Raw genomic sequence first — 16,946 nt, 5'->3', positions numbered from 1 at the left:
CCTCTACCATTAAGATAAGAGAGATAAGATAAGATAGAACTTTATTAATCCCTCGGGTGGGTTCCTCTGGGAAATTCGACTTCCAAAAAAAGCACAGCAACGACCGAAGTTACAGTTACAGAACTGTTATATATATATATATACACAGCAAATCACTGGAGTTAAATATTCTGGAGTTAGGCATAAAAGTGCGCAAGAGTTACATTCCGGGAGTTTATTTTTCACTTTATACTACAGTCAGTGTTGGGGAGTACTCTAAAGCGGTGTAATATTTAGGTGTTCATTCACTGGGTGCTAAGGAGTCTAATTCAACACATTGCTGGTGTTGTTTGTCTGTCGACCGTTACAGCGCCTATCTGTGTTTCTTTCTTGGACTCCGACATGTAGGAGGTAAAAATACTTTATTTACTTTGGAATTTTCTGTGAGTGTAGTGATGTTATTTATATATATATATTCAGTTACATGGATGCACAAGTAAAATATAAAGTTAACTAACTAGCACTACATGTGTTTTCTGTATGTTATGCTGATTTGGAGATAGCAGCTAGGCTAATGCTAGTCAAAAGTTAGCTAACTTACTTATCTTACTGTATTTTAAGATACACATTTCACGTTGTCAATGAAAACGTTTATTTCTATTTCTTAATTTTAACACCAACGTTTAATTTAACGTTAGCTAACTACAGTAATATTCTGTTTAGACTCATGGTAATGGCCGTATTTAACCAAAGAGAGGTGCAGCCTGCACTGATGAGATGTTGAGGTACCATTAACATCAGTTAGTTAGTCCTGCTGCACACTGAGACATGCACACAACCCTGTCTCCAGAACTGTAAAGACAAGGACACAGCAAACATGCAGTCACATTGTCTGCTAAACCAGCCTAGCTAAATAGATTTTAAGCAATATTTAGTGTGGACAGGCTAACTCAATGTAAGACAGTGTTCGTTGATTAAGTTATACACAGTTTACATAGAGTTACCATAAACAACCTCTTCTTCTTGTGTTGTGTTTCATAGTAGTAAAGGTATTTTTTTCCGTAGGTGGCCAAGATGTTGATAAAAGTAAAACACAGAGAGACAAAGAAATATGCAAAATTGGAAGAAGTCAGCTTCACAGATTTTGTGAGAGCAGGTAAGTTATGGTTTGTACTAAGTCATTAAAGAAGAAATGATAATGTTGTTATTAACTAAGTGATGATTTTACTTCAGTGCAGCAGAAGTTTCTCATACCAGAAAATGCAGCACTGAAAGTCACGGATGAGCAGGGTATAGAGGTGGATGAGGATATCTTTCCTGAACTTGCAGCAGTCAAAGAGGTGTGTTTTGTCATCTATACAGCTGAAGGTAAGTAAATATATGCTCTGATAGATTTTGAAGGATTTGATTTGTACAGTTACTCTTAAATAAACATTTTTAATTTGTCTAATATCCTGTGGTAACAATCACAAAATGCTGTTTTCATGGCTCAACAGTAAGTTGGATTTATCACATGCATTTCAGACATCCTGGAAACACAATCATCCAAGAAGCTGCGTGACTGCTCAGACCTAACACACTATGTGACACTCACACCTTGTGGTATGTAAATTGTATATTACCATAATAAAATACAAAATAACCATCTGTTCTCCTGGGAGAAAGTATAATTTAATCAAACCGTGCAATTTACTGGCCCTGTGTGCATAAATGGTATCTTTGTTGTGTTGTGTTTTTGATTGTATATACCTTGTATTCTAATATTTTTATTTGTCACCCTCAGATTTGACTGTCCTGAAGCAACATGTGGAAGAGCCCTCCTCTCCAAGTCTAACAGATACATTGTCTGTCTCAACCACCAGCAGTCAGAGCAGTGACACAAGTGATGCCGGACTTCAAATGGTTCAGCCTCTATTGGACAGCATACATGAAAGAAATGTAGATACAGTACTTAATTGACTTATACTTGACTCTTTAGTTGCCATTACTTGAAAAAGCTTAAACACGAAGATAAAACAGATTAGAGAAAAATAATTTAATATAGTATTTCATGTAGTTTGCTTTGCAACTGTAGTGTGTAATAAGACTTGCTCTCTCTCTCTCGCTCTCTCTCTGTTTTTGTTATGCATGTTAACCATGAAACGTGTTTCCATGATCAGTGTCCTGCTTTTCAGGTAAATGAAACCATTTTTAAGAAGATACTGGTCCTAGAAAGGGAGAAAGTAAGACATTTCAAATGTTTTGATGCCCAAATGTCATATGGGTGTGATTCACAATTTTATGTTCTGTGAGAGAGTTGCATTACTTAATTTGTTGGCTTGATGGAGACTTTACAGAGTCTTCCTCACGTTAACACTGCATTACAAGAAGTGCTTATTCTGTAGTCATTTTTTCCTTTAATTCTGTTTTTTTTTTTTCTTTTCGCCCAATGTTAGGCCTTTCTGACCTCAACTGTTTAGCTGCCAATAATGGTGGATATTATGCTATTACAGTACTGTTACACAGAATGTATGTTAATCCATGCAGCATTCATATTTGAATATGTTATTTTTGATAAATAAAATCCATACATTCATAATAATCACTATTGTGTTTTTGTAGTAATTTGCACCAAAAACCTAAAACTTTTTTCAATTGATGAGTAACACTACAAAAGAGTTAATATCAAACTTAACTCTAGTTATGAGTTAAATTTTACTCTATATGGTAGTAGAAATTTCACTCCGTGAGAGTTTAGTTTTAACTCCTATAAAGAGTTGAAAAATCAACTCCCGGAAAAGAGTTACTCTAACTCTGCACTAGAGTTCATTCGATGGTCACGCATGTACACTCAAATGTAGTTAATCTGAACTCCCTGAGAGTTTATTCCAAAGACCAGAATTTGCTGTGTATATATATACACACACACACACACACACACACACACACACACAGACACACACACATATATAAATACAGAGACAAATATAAATAAAGTATACAAAGGGGATAAATAGAATAAATAGGAATAAAAAATAAAAATACAAGTGAATTGCACATTTCAAGTATTGAGTCTATTGCACTGTTGACTATTTACAAAAAGTATTGCACAAGGTATTGTACAGTGAGGTGCAGAGGCACTACAGCTTAGTTGTTCCCCCCTCCTTTGTCCTCCTGTTTCCCCTCCCTCTCCCCTCCAGAGAGGAGTTAAACAGTCTGATGGCGTGTGGGACAAAGGAGTTTTTAAGTCTGTTAGTTCTTGTCTTGGGGAGAAGCAACCTGTCACTGAACAGACTCTTCTGGTTGTTTATGGCCGTGTGCAGAGGATGCCCAGCATTGTCCATAATGTCCATCAGTTTCTTTAATGTCCTTTTCTCTGCCACTGTCACCAGAGTGTCCAGCTTCATGCCGACCACAGAGCTAGCCCTCCTGATCAGTTTCTCCAGCCTGGATGAGTCCTTCTTTGCTGTGCTGCTCATTGGTGCATCACGAACAACTTCATGTCTTCTGTAGGCAAAAGTCTTTTCCATCTTGAATTTCACCAACTCTCTGTTGTTCTTCTTCTTTATGTCCAAGAGTAAAGTTTTCCGCATTGCCTCCAGGCTCTCCTCAGTTTCTTCTGGTGGGTATGTTGGGCAAAAGTTAACTTCTGCCCTCTTTGCTTTTTTGACACCAAAGGCTGCACTGCATCTTCCAACAGGTTTGTTCTTTAGAGAGTTTACAGTCACCTCTGGGCAGCCCAGTTTTCGTAGCTGGGTGCGATAGTTTGAGAGTTTATATTTTAAACTGGTCTTCCATCCTCCAAATCCAGTGTTGGAGCCTGTCTCAGTTAGACAGGGATGCTTCTTGATCAGACTCTGAGCTACTTGATCCATTTCTTTATCACTGACATACACTTTATACTTCACAATTTCCTGCACCAAACCTTCAAGGATGGCTGACTTCAACTTGGGATCTGGAATAAGTGCAGTTCCATTCTGATTGTACGCAATTTTTGCCTGCTGAAGTTGTAATTCAGCATCATACGAAAACTTGGGCACATAAAAGACAGCAGGCCAAGAAGATCGTGAGCTTGTTGACTCACTTGATGACAACACATCCGTGTCCACAGATCCACCAGACAGGTACGAAGAATCGTTAACAGAGGAACAGCTGAGGGCTTCGGAGTCCTGGACAGGATCAAGAATGATATAATCCTCATGCTGCATAGTGGTTGGTCTTGACATGTCAATAACTGCCACTTCTGAAACTGAGGTAAGATTAAGGAACTCATTCCCAAACAAGGGATCCATAAACTGAAGTCTGAAATCGCCCTGAAGACCACAATGTCTCTTGACTTCAACAATGAGATCCTCAATTGATTCAGGTGGTCCATTGGAGAGAGTGAGCCTTTGACAGGTTCCATCAGTCAAGATGATCTTTAGGATCGCAGGGGTCCCCATTTCAAGCAGCTATTCTGTAGACGAAAAAAAACAACAACAATACATCAGACACCCAGAAAGAATAACTTCAGTTTAGTCTTCATACAGTTACCCATACATATCAGTCAGTTATAAAAGGTCAGATATACAAAAAAAAAGAAAAAAAAAAAGAATGTATCTAGTGAAATACATGTGACTGAACTTATTACAAATATTTGCACACCTTTTATTTCTTTATGCCTTTTTAAAGTCACCATGCGGACTGATCCGATCTTGTAGTCAACCAGTGGATAAGTGTCAAGGAGTTCACGGAGTGAAACAAGAGTGAATATTCTTGCAGATACTGGGTTGAGCTCAAAAGCTCTGTAGTGCTCCCTGTACCAGCCACCGAGCTCTCTGACAATGTAGAATATGCTCTGGTTTACAATGCAGATGTGGTTTATTTCACAGAATTCTGGCAACCCACCAGCTGCCCTGTGGGCCAGTACCATTCCCTTCCTATAAGTTATGCCCTTTATTGTCACACACTGTGCAAGGTTTATCTCTAGAATGTCAGGGAATGTTTGCCTAATGACTCTAGCCATCTCCTCTTTAAGCAAATCCACTGGAAAAGTTGATACAGCCGAGACCTCTAGTTCAGACTTGCCAAGAGATGGGGAGCTTAGATGGTAAGCTATCATCATCTGATGCTTTGAGGCCAAGGAGAGAGGCACATTCTTAAAGCAGCTTGTGTGTCTCATGACCTGCTTGAAAAAGCTGTGTTTGGCCTCGAAACGCATTGTCCACAGCCAAACAACTGGACCAAAAAACCTAATCATCTGTGGATAGTGCTCCAAATAATGGTGTTTTGGTAGTAGCTTAACATCAGGAAACAGTGCCTGGTATCGCTGTCTGTGCTCTATAATTTTGCTTTCCAAAAAAGCCAGAGAGTCATCACTATGCACAGGGGACACGACAAGTTCTGTGATATCCTTCAGAGTCATGAGAACAAGCCATGCAGGCTCATCTTCAGGCACAAGTGATCCAACTAAAAAAGGCAAGAACCGGAGCAAGCTCCAGTTCTCATGCGCATTTCCTCCTACTGTTTTGGTGCTAGAGAAAGTTTGTGACACTACATGAGGTCTGTTTGTCTTATCTTCCCATTTGTAGGGGAACTTCAGAATCGCATTGTTTAAGTCGGCTAAAGTGAAAAACTTCTTTGATATAAGAACTGTCAAGCAATGAGCCAACTCTACTGGGATTATACCCTCAAAAACATCGTGAGCAAGATCAGGCGGATAACCAAATATGACATGAAAGTGGGACAGATTTTTGGTGAAGACACATTCTCTTTTCACTCCACAACAGCCTGTACCTCTATCTTGGGCTTGTTTGACATGGACTTGGTGAAGGTCTTTGCTTCTTAGCGTGAAAGCACCAGACGCTACAGAATACAGCTGAATATCACTGCTCTTCCCTGTGCAAAATCTGCAATAGTATTCTACAGAAAAGCTTTGCATAAATCCTGCAACACTGTGTGCTCCAAGGTTATCTGCGATTACACTTACGACTGTACCTTTGACTGACTCTCCTAATAGTGGAACATAAACGCCATGTTCTTCAAGAGCAGAACATTAAAGTGCCAATCTTTTGCTCATTTATACATAATGTTTTGAGAAGCAGCTCACATATGTTCCACACAAACTAAAAAAAAACCCAGAAAGGTTGTAACTTTTGTTTGGACAGTATTGGAAAATTCACAATCCAGAACTTAATTAGACAATTAGAACCACTGTTTATTGGCCATGCTTTTCTTGGGGTGCTGGGAGCATGCTCCATTGAACAAATGTATGTATCTGTTTGTAGATATCTGTATTAGTTGGGCTTGAATAAGATAATAGTTAAGTAAGGGGCACTTCACCTAAAACAATGACTATGACAGATGATTTGGCATTCATGGGCAAAGGTTCTTAAACCCAAGTCTAAGTCTACATCCACACACACAAGGTATTTTTGAAAACGCAGCTTTTTCTGTGCATTTGGGTCTTTCGTCCACACAAACGGGATTTTGTATCACTGAAAACTGAGATTTTCACGCAACGCCTTTTTAGACGTCACACTGTGAGATTAATTTCTTCAGTAGCAGATACTGGCAAAATACTGTTGCTGTTAATCTTACTGTTTGCAGTTTTTACACACTTACATATACATACGCAGTTACTGTGCCTCCATTAAGAAAGACAGGCGTCAGGGTGAACTTATACATTTAACATGGACGCTCTCACAACCTAAATACCTACGCCAACTTTGTAGTTGGTTTTGCGAAAACATTTTATTTTTATTAAATTTCTGTATGCTGTATGAATTTTGTGCATTCCCCAGTTGTGAGTCTACACCAGTCGTATTTCATAGCGTTGTGAACCTGGCCATGAGAGCGAGAGACACAAAATCCAAAATACTGTCTTTAGTTATTAACATTTTAAATGCCTTCATCATTTCAAAGGTAACACAAAATTAGCTGCCTTTCTAGAAAAAACACGAAAACTTTTCAGAATTACCTCAAAGTTTTGTGAGTATACAAAACTGTTTACTCCTTCCGCTCCCAGGCTTCTAGACTTCTGATTAACCAACATTTCTACACTGTTTGTTACACTAGGATTTGGTTCTTGACAGCATTTGAGTTTACATGTGGACGGAGATATTTTTTCAAGACTGCAGCATGGATGGGATTTTTTTATTTTTTTAACTAAAATGGGAAATCTCCATTTTCAAAAATATCTGTGCACGTGTGGACGGATTCTTGTTATGACTTGCGTGTGTGTCAGCCACCAGAATTAACATATCTCACAGTGGCAATCCCAGCTTGCTAAACTCTGACGGTTGCAGCAATTAGCCACTGTAGCAATGACTAGCAGTGTAACACAAACACTATTGCACTCTCTCGGTGAGATTTCATGAGCTTGTTAAGCCACTAACAACCCAGTGTCCTCTGCCACATTCCAAATCCGACCGATAACAGCCACTTTCTCCCGACTATGTGCACTTTGTTAGACTATTTTTCAGCTATAGTCGTGTAGCTAATACCAACACTAGCTAGCAGTGTAAAAAGAAAAGGAAAAAGTGCATTTTGGTGCATGCTGTACGAAAAGCATTACAGATAACTTTTTTCCCAGCACGCAACAAAATAATTCTGTGAAAACATCCCCAAGTAAAACAAATGTATTTAATTTACTTACCTTCTCACTATGCCCACTAACGCAGTGCCAAAGGTTGCATGTGGCTTAACAGTCTTCCAGAAACTGGCGGTCAATTGCGCTCTCCTTGAATAATGTTGTTGTTTAAAGGCCGCGCTTATGTGATTGTCCAATCATATTTAGTTGCTGTCTTTGAATATATTACATCATTTCCGTTGGTGGTCAAACATGATTACAATGGTTTTAGTATACTAATTTAGTCATTTTATATCAATGCAAGAAAAATGAGTAGTTTCAGTATTGTTTATAATTACGTAAATGGTACTTTATTCAATAATGTAAATAAGAGAAACATGAAAGGCTTGTGTAGCATTAACTAAATTCATTTGTGCAAATCCAAAAGCCTGCCAATTACCATTTTTTCAGTGTGGATCATCAGAGCTGAACAGGTGATGGAGAAACAGGTTTACCTTTTAGGTGACAGGAATGAGTTGAAGGGAAGTTATGAACTGTTTCTGAGAGACAAATAACACCAGGATCCTTTTCTAAGTAGCTGACAGCTGGTAACTGTGCAGGGGCGGGTCTAGCAAAGTGTTGCCAGGGGGGCCAGGTAGGGCATTAACAGGGAGAGGGGGGCACAAAGAAATACTTTTCTTTCTTATTCTCATTTAAAATGTCTCACTTTTAAAAAATAATTAACTGAATCTTACAACAAACGATTGATAGATTGATGCATATATACCATCAGAACAGTGCACATCACTGTCGTGACAGTGTTTATTTTCATTCAAAGGCTTTATGATTTTTCCTATAATGGTGGGCCAGTCTCTAGTAAAAATGCCCGGGCCAATTTTCTGTCCCAATCCAGCCCTGTAAGCGGCTCATCTGCAGTCTGGTGTTGCCTACATCTTCCTATTCAGAAGGCAGAATTTCTGAGTTCTGAATACAATCGAAAGCACCACGACTGCAGTTTTTGTGTTGGATGTAAAAGGCGCACATGACGCTGTGACGTAGGCTAGAATCATGGCAGCAGTCAACGACGGTCCAGGCGTGGGATTTCTCTCGTGGAAATGTGCACATTATCTTTTCCTTTCTATTGGTAGGTGGCACAGTGCACTGTGGGAAGTAAGCAAGCTAGAAGACTGCAAAGTTATGGAAGCAACACATTAACAAGAGAATTCTGAGTAAAACCAAAGTTACTTTCCCTAGTAACTAGTTACTTTGAAAGTAACGAGTAACTTGAAGTAACTGAGTTACTTTTGAGAGAAGTAACTAGTAATGTAACTAAGTTACTATTTTAAAGTAACTTACCCAACACTGGATATAACGTCGACCCAGTGGCTACTTAAACTAGCCTCTGGCCTTTTTTCACAGATAGCAGAGATGCAACACTCGCACAAGTTAAATATTTCAGATTAAATCCATAAGAATTCCTTTGTGGTCGTCTCCTGAGCTGAATGCACAGCACATCCTCCTCAGAGCCTCAAACTCAAACACTGTTCAGACTGATTACTGGATACAAAGTGACAAATTAAACTTTTTAATTTCAAAAAATATACTTTCATATATTCTTTGTTGATTACATTTAAAGTTTTTTTTATAATAAAAGCTTAAAAGGCTCATTAAATTAAAATTCCAGTATCTGAAAATATTAGACTGTTTCACTTCTAGTTTGAGTTAATTACTATCCAAGCACTGTAATTTCTGTTGATCTCCGAGTCTAGTTGAGCAAACGCAACCACAGCTGTCCAGATACTGATCGCCGACACTCTGCACATAGAGGATAAACCGCAGAAGCTCATTAGCTGGCTGCTCGCCGAGTGCCGTACTGAAGCGTGTTTATGGAAAGTTGACAGGAAGGGAAAAGTGTGGTAGGAAAAGGTGCACAAGCACCAGCAATGACTGCAGCTTTCAGAAGTTGAGTCAGGGATTTGGGAGAGCTTCACAAGGAGTGGAATGATGCTGGTGTCGGAGTACCTTCAGGAATCTTTCTAGTGTAAAGAAACTCCTGAAGCAGAGGCAGTGTGAGAAGGTTTTTTTCTGTGCTACAGAGGAAAAGAACTGGGCAGGTGAAAAGTTTTCTTTCAAATTAAAGTACTCTTTGCATCAAACAAGGGTCCTTAAGTCTGGAGGAGGACTGGAATGGCAAAGAATCCAAGGTGGTCGACGTCCAGTGTGAGATGTCTGAGGTCTGTGATGATTTTATGGTTCCACGTTTCTGCTGTTGTCTCTGTTGGCGGTGGTGGTCGGTCCAGCGTGTTTCTCAGTTTCAACCATCCACCAAGAAATCACTTCATGCTTCCACCTGCTGACTTGCTTAATGAAGATGCAGATTTGAACTTAGCACCTGCCTACATTATCAAACTACTGCCAAATGTTTCTACAGCGCTTCAGTGGCCAGCTAACGTGCCCGGGCTGAACCCCAAACAGACTCTATGGGATGCTGTCATGAAGAAGACAAGAAATGCCCGAGCCAAAAAGAAACAATCTGAAGGCCGCTACCAAAGCACCTGTAACACCTGAGCAGCAGACTCCACACCACGCTGCTCCGATGCAATAATTCAAGTACTCGTTGTACAAATGAACATAATTTTCCGAATTCTGTGGTTAATCTTAGGAAATATTTTAATACTTTGTCGGGTCAAACTATGGCTATATTTAGCTTTCACTGTCGAGGAAAAGAAGACGATTTGTGAACTGTGTGAAGCAACTCTCGCCGTGGAAACACGACAGACTTTTACACTTTAGATTTTAGTCACTGAATCGACTTTAGCGTGCCATCATCTTCTGATCTTCTCAACTAAAGCTAAATTGAAATGAACACTGCTGTTCACTGCTGGAAATAAGGAGCTACAAAAGCAGCTGACTGAATGTACTGACTGTACAACATCGGAGAGGATGCAAAGGCTTCCTACTGAGAACTCTGTGAGGACTGGTGACAGTGAGGAAGAAGAACCAGATGAAGGAATCAAATGTCCACCTAGTGCAGGGATAGGGGAACGCCAGGGCCGGTGTCCTGCATGTTTTAGATCCTTGATCCATCACCGCTGATTTAAATGGCTAAATGACCTCCTCAACGTTTCTTGAAGCTCTCCAGAGGCCTGATAATGAACTAATCATTTGATTCAGGTGTGCTGACCCAGGGTGAGATCTAAAACCTGCAGGACACTGACCCTTCCCCACCCCTGACCTAGTGCAACCGGTTTGTTCTTTAGGGGGAAGACCTGGCATTGATCAGTCACAGGAGTTCACTCTGAGTTTGAGCTTGTCTGAATGGTTCTGTAATTTTGACGGGAACTGAAGTATCACCAAATCGCACCCATGTGCTGAGGGTGAGTGTGATTCAGGACATCGGACATTGTCAGGGCTGAAGCTAACAGCTTGTTATCCTCCAACAGGAGCTTCATGAGAAAGCACCCACGCCTCTGCACACACCCCTGCTTGCACACTTTCTTAAACTGTGTGTGTGTAAAGTTGCACTTCATTATTCTGCCACTGTTAGCATGTCTTTGTCACTGAAACATAAAAGAACCTAACCTGATGCAGCTTGGCAAACACTGTTCCCTTGTTTCCTGAAGGCAGGACATCGCTTCCTTCTGTGTTTCCTATTTTTCAGAAAGAACATGACTTTTTATTTGCACCAGCTCTGGGCCGATGTTTGACAAACACATGTGAGCTGAGGAGTTTCAGAAACGACGGCAATGTGGAAGAATTATAACACAGAACAAAACAACATAAACCAGCGTGAAGGATTTCCAGCCACTGCAGCGGCAGCCAACCTCTGGCACTGAGCAGTGTTTGTTCTTCATACGTCACATTTTACAACACCCTATTCATCCTCACGGACTATTTATAGGACCTTCCTGTTTTGAAGCGACGCATCGACACACACGAGCATACGCAAACACTCGGGCCTTCTTGCTTTTCCACACACATTCCCAATCTTTGTGTTAATTACAGCTCTGCCCTTGACTCGAGCAGGGATTTATAGCCGGGGCATGATCCTGGCTCAGAGTTGCTGAGTGGAGAGAGAGAGCGAGGAGGCAGAGCTCCATCCGAATCCTTCCAGATCTGGAACACGCCCAGGTGTTACCTGTCAAAAATATATTTTAGAGGAGTGGAAGAGTGCACAGCCACACTGAGTGGGCCCGGTGCCACGTCCTACAGAATAAATGGAAAAAGATAACTGTGCCCTGAGTTAAAGCTCCATTGTGTTTGAGCTGCAGCACAGCACCTGCAAGGTTTTCAGGAATTTCAGGGCATTCAATTAACCTTAACTTCAAAGTGATGTTATTGTTTTCCATTTATCCTTTGGCTCTATATAGATGTCTCTCGTTTTGTGGCAAAATCGTTACATTGTTATCTTTAATTGGTGTCTTGTGCGATTAGCTGTTCCTGAAAAGAGACAAAAGGTTGGTTTTCCTCCTGAAAGTGAAGTAACTCCTTAAATAAACTTTATATTCACTAATTGTATTACTTCATGTTTAAGTCAGCTTCACTTGCAAGAAAAAAACGTTATGAGTTTTTTAATGAAGCAGTACATAAAGTCATGTACACAAGGCTGCACGTGCTTGTATGCATGTACACAAGGCTGCACGTGCTTGTATGCATGCCTGACAACGCCGGCGACCTGGGGGGGTCTCCTCCTGGACCTGGACCAGGGCATCACTGAGCTCCTGGACAGTCTGAAGTGCTGCAGCGCTGAAGGGACTGAAACCTAATGTCCTAGAGGCATTCTATTGGATTCAGGTCAAGTGAGCGTGGAGGCCAATCAGTGCTCCTACAATTCCTACATCCTCCAGGAACTGGCTGCACACTGAGGAAGCCAGGACCCACTGCACCAGCATTCTGGCTAAGCTGCTTTTGAACCTGCGTCTGGTTCAAGAGCAGCTTAGCTGAATCCACTAATGCCCCACACAGGAGCTCTGTGGGGTGGCTGTGGCTCAGTAGGCAGATAAGGCCATCTACTACTCAAGAAGGTTGAGGGTTCAAACCCTGGCTGCTCAGCTTGCATCCAAAAGTATGAGATATACTGTTGAAAGTAGAAAAGTGTCATATAAGAACCGTCTGTTTCCCATTAACAGTGAGGCAGCTAAGTGAATAGCAGCAGATCAGCCAACAACATGACATTAAAGCGAGTTTACGGGGCAGCTAAAACAGTTTGTTTATGACGGGGTGTTCAAGTCAAATGGAAACGCCCTGAGAGACAGCAGCTTGTTATGGAGGTGATCAACGCTGAGGCCATTCACATATCAGCACTTTGAGCTGATGGTGAACTTGAACTTTAGATATTTACAGCATATATTCTGACTCATAAAAGGTCAATGGTCCAGATGCTTAAACAATGTGAATGTACAGAAACAACATTTTCTAATGAGGAAATGAAATATTAGATGAAGGCATAATCTTCATGTTTCTCCACAGTAATCTGCCAGACTTTGAGTCAAAGATTATTTATGATCTAAATGTTAAACGACTCTTTATAGAGGGATGAACTTTATCATTCTTTTTATTAACTCTGCAGCCATAAAATGCCCGTAAACTTCTAAGAATGTTATTCTATATCATTAATTTTAGATCAGCTGTGTTTTCTTCCCCCTGACAGCTGTGATGAGTGATCGAGTTTTATTTGCTAACAGATGTGTGAGGCCATTTTTTTTATTCTCTATGTGTTTATGCAAATGCAGTTTACTATCCATCCGCTCACCAGCCAAATCACATGACCACAGCTCAGTGTTGGGAAGTTACTTTTAAAATGTATTCCACTACAGATTACAGATTACATGCCCCAAAATGTATTTTGTAACATATTCTGTTACGTTACTCAATGAGAGTAATGTATTCTGAATACTTTGGATTACTTAATATATTATCATGCTTTTTACAACTACATGAATGTGCTATTGCTGTGTGATTTATTACTATTACTGCAGGTTACTCTCCATACCAACACTAACTAGATGTTTAAATCTTAATATAAATGAGTAACAGTAGGTGGACATTAGGTAATTAGGCAGCGATCTCATGTAGAAAACTATTCCGCGTGTATATAAAACAGGTCCGCGGCTCTGAACCGTAGTAAAGTGCCTATTGCCTTCATATTTTTTTTTTTTTTTGAATAATACTTTTTAAAAATGTTTCTTCACGTCATTATGCGGGCTGCAAGTAGAGGTGACATGGGCCGCGAGATTGAGACACGGGTTACGTCCACACTAATGCATTTTCACTTGAAAACGCATCGTGAACTGTCTTTCAGTTGATCTGCTGGCAATTTTTCACTCAACCAACTCTAGAGTTTGCAGACAATAGGCCGAAAAAGTGAAAATATCCAGCGAGTGGCAGTACTCTGGGTGAAAATGCCTTGTTGATACCAGAGGTCAGAGGAGACGTGACTTCAAGCTGATGGGAAGGCAGCAGTAACTCAAATAAAAAAGAGCATCCAGGGGCCACTCGAGTCAGTTAAAAACAGGCTGCTATTCGCCCCGAGTCACTACAACTGGACAATAGAAAATTGGAAAAACGTTGCCTGGTCTGACGAGTCTCAGTCTGATAAGGTGAGTCTTTAGGGATCGTCTAACTCAGGCCAGCCATCTCTGTTGGGATGTGGGAGAAAAGTATGAAGGTAATCAACCTTTTCTTCTTCTTCTTCTTCCTTCTGCTCCCCTTGAATCAGTTTTAAGCCTCAAATATTTGGATCACTTCCTATAAAAGAAGAAAAACAACAGCTTCCCTCACACAGACGTCAGGCTGAGAGTGAACAAAGTACCAGTGGTTACATGTTTCAGTTAGATGGTGCTGCTGTTTGGGAAGTGTAGCAAAAAGAAATTCTATTTCTCAGAGCAAAGGTTACAGAAGCGGCTACCAGGGTATCTCACAGGACTAGACGTCTCCATGCAGTGCCATAGTCCATACGTTGCTGCTATCTGATTGGCTACTTGTTAGTACCAGTGTTTTGTGCACTGTATACTGTTTCACACCCATTCAGCAGTGTCGCTCAGTTTAGGGTAAATCTGGACTGGATCGATATTTTAAAACTTGCATTAATAATTCATGCAAACAAATTAAGTAATAAAAATATTTGTATTACCTATTTGTCCTTTTGATTTATAAGATGTTTCATCAGCAATGCTGGAGACATGATACATGATTATGATGCATTAAGCTTCCAGGAGAAACAGCAGACAGGACGGATGACATGTTCAATGAAATCACTCGTAGCAACGACAGCACGACTGACAAGATGACGCGTTGTGATTGGTGTGTCTGAGCTCAGCAGGTGACGCTGAATCGATGACTTCGGTGTAATTAATCAAAGAAGCACGGTGCGATGGAGAAGAAAAGATGGCAATTTTATGTTGAGACAATTAGAAGTGAATGGCTCGATCAATCACAGTCAGACAGGGATGTGTGCAAAACGTTAACATTTGTATTCAGACTCATCACTGAGAACATTCGAGCTTCAGACCTTATTTTCATTCTTCGCTGTCATATTAAAACATGCATTTTACAACAGCTTTTACAACAAAAATTGTATAATGCTGCTTTTTTATTACAAAACGAGGAGAATACATCATGAAAACGAGTTCAAATTATAGTTCACAGTAAAACTAAGACAAAAAATATATATTTTCACAGGAACAAATCCTGGGAAGATTCAGTTATTGATATCATGCCATGTTCTGGGTGAGTGGCAGTGTTTTTCCACAGTGCTATGGTCTCCTCCTTTGGGCGGAGCCATCTTCATCCCACCCAGGATCCTCACCTGTAGCTGATCAGCTCGGCTGTATATAAGACACACATGCAAGATCGTCTGCTAATCTATGTCTCGGCCTCTCGTGTCTTTAGAGAATCATTGTTCTTGTTCGGTTATCTCGTACTTCTAGTCGTTTCACAAAAACCCAACTCCTCCACCCTGCTGTAACCTCACTCAGCTGCATGCTGGTCTTCTTCAGTCAATCTCAGCCGTGACCAATTTGCTATAAACTCTCAAGGTTCCCCATCGACCACGCTTCCCCCCTCCCGTGTCTCTTCGCCTGCAAACATGTAAGCCTGAAAAAGATTCAACCGGACTATTCCCATTAATTTGTCACTGCAGCTCTGACACTCCTCTCCTTCTGTTTCAGAGCCTCTGACCACCGGTTCTCAAATCACTGTCCTCTCATCAAGCTCACCATCATTCAATGATGAAGCGTTTATGTATAACTCCAGGATAATTAGGCACACAGCCCTGTTTTGTAGAAATTACAAATCTATACATTAATAGATTTGTAATATTTTCGAGGGTGCATTAAAACACAGGACATTTGGGGAGCAAGCGAGTAGATGGCGACACCATTAGGGCAGCGTCGTAGTGCAGCAGTGAGACCTATTGCCCTGGAGCATAAAGGGCTGGGTTTGAATCCAGCAGAGTCTGCATGCTCTCCTCATGCTAGCGTGGGTTTTCTCCGGGTGTTTATGCTCCCTTTCACAGCCTAAAGATTTATTATTTGTGATTAATAAATGGCCTCTCAGTAAAAGAAAAGTGTATTTATGTCCTGCTTCAAATGATGGCCACATGCTGATGTGTGACAGGGATGTTTGAGAAGTAAGACATGTCGTTCTCTTTAACATCCAAGCAGGGAGGAAAAATGTCTCTGAGAAAGTTTTAAAACATATTTGCTGTTTCATTCATTCCATATGCAGGACATCACGAGTTCTGGGAGTCGTTTCTTTTTAATTGATAGATGGGTCGAGAGACTTAGGTGCCTTTGTGAGCTGGGAGGCATCGCCAAAATGTCTCTTCAGTCCTCTTGCTGATTTGGAGAGGGTCATCTGGATTTCTATTCCTGCCTCAGTCAAAAGTGCTTCGAACGCCTCCAGCTTTTTCTAAATTCAGCTGCTAATGTGGGATTTTAAGTGTTGCTAAAAAGCAGAGAACACATCATCCTGTGTTAGCATCTCCACCCCAGTGACCTGGGAGCTGTAGAATTCAGTTAAGAAATGTATTGATCATTTTCAAAGCTCTGCTATTTCTGGCTCCAGTTACACCTCATAATGTTAAAGGTTCTCACGATCTCTCCCGCGCAATCTGCAGTCTCGTCTGTCTGAAGCTGGCGTTGTTGTTTTCTTTTGTTCGTTCTGCAGATTCAGAGGAGCTGCCAGTTTCCAACTTTGTGTACTTTGCATGTTTCCTGTTGGCTGTAAGTGCACATGTCAGAGTCGGGCGCTGGAGCGTGGTCATGTAGCTGTTTCAGTGGCCCCGAGATCTTTGATTAGATCGATGACTCACATGTAAAAAGCTTCTAATAAACCACTGAACACAAGCTTATGTTTCTAAATAAATAAACATCAAGAAAGGTCAAATCAGCCCTAAGAGTCCAGAGTCAGCAAATAACTCCTGTTTTGTAGGTGTGTA

At 40.7% G+C, this 16,946-nt stretch overlaps 2 protein-coding genes and 1 long non-coding RNA gene across 4 annotated transcripts in view; 2 read left to right on the top strand and 1 right to left on the bottom strand.

The window, feature by feature from the left end:
• LOC309710874 (serine/threonine-protein kinase pim-1-like) overlaps positions 1-16,946 on the bottom strand; it is a 67,832-nt gene that overhangs the window by 34,800 nt on the left and 16,086 nt on the right. The window lies entirely within an intron of this gene.
• Positions 243-2,024, top strand: LOC309711988 (uncharacterized protein). 2 transcript variants are annotated; one of them, XM_082542579.1, is made up of 5 exons: positions 243-390; positions 1,045-1,135; positions 1,213-1,347; positions 1,504-1,581; positions 1,763-2,024. In XM_082542579.1, exons 2-5 carry the CDS (start codon positions 1,054-1,056, stop codon positions 1,936-1,938), a joined length of 471 nt encoding a protein of 156 aa, XP_082398705.1. In that variant the 5' UTR covers positions 243-390; positions 1,045-1,053; the 3' UTR covers positions 1,939-2,024. The 2 variants fall into 2 exon arrangements, with proteins under 2 accessions (XP_082398705.1, XP_082398706.1); XM_082542580.1 differs by lacking the exon at positions 243-390 and having other exon boundaries at positions 404-1,135.
• LOC309711987 lies at positions 2,050-2,560 on the top strand. Its single transcript, XR_014278147.1, has 2 exons — positions 2,050-2,201; positions 2,415-2,560. It is a non-coding gene; the product is annotated as an uncharacterized lncRNA (long non-coding RNA).

Source organism: Aulonocara stuartgranti (assembly GCF_965226115.1).
Source record: "Aulonocara stuartgranti genome assembly, chromosome: 7".
Lineage (NCBI taxonomy): Eukaryota > Metazoa > Chordata > Actinopteri > Cichliformes > Cichlidae > Aulonocara > Aulonocara stuartgranti.
The sequence above is the reverse complement of the archived record's forward strand: the minus strand, read 5'-3'. Positions and strand labels throughout refer to the sequence as shown.

Bases quoted from the DNA above. Each gene is read 5' to 3' on its own strand.
- LOC309711988 (XM_082542579.1), top strand. From the start codon at position 1,054: ATGTTGATAAAAGTAAAACACAGAGAGACAAAGAAATATGCAAAATTG. The intron at 1,348-1,503 runs GTAAGTAAATAT...CATGCATTTCAG, and splicing joins TGTCATCTATACAGCTGAAG to ACATCCTGGAAACACAATCA. The intron at 1,582-1,762 runs GTATGTAAATTG...TGTCACCCTCAG, and splicing joins TGTGACACTCACACCTTGTG to ATTTGACTGTCCTGAAGCAA.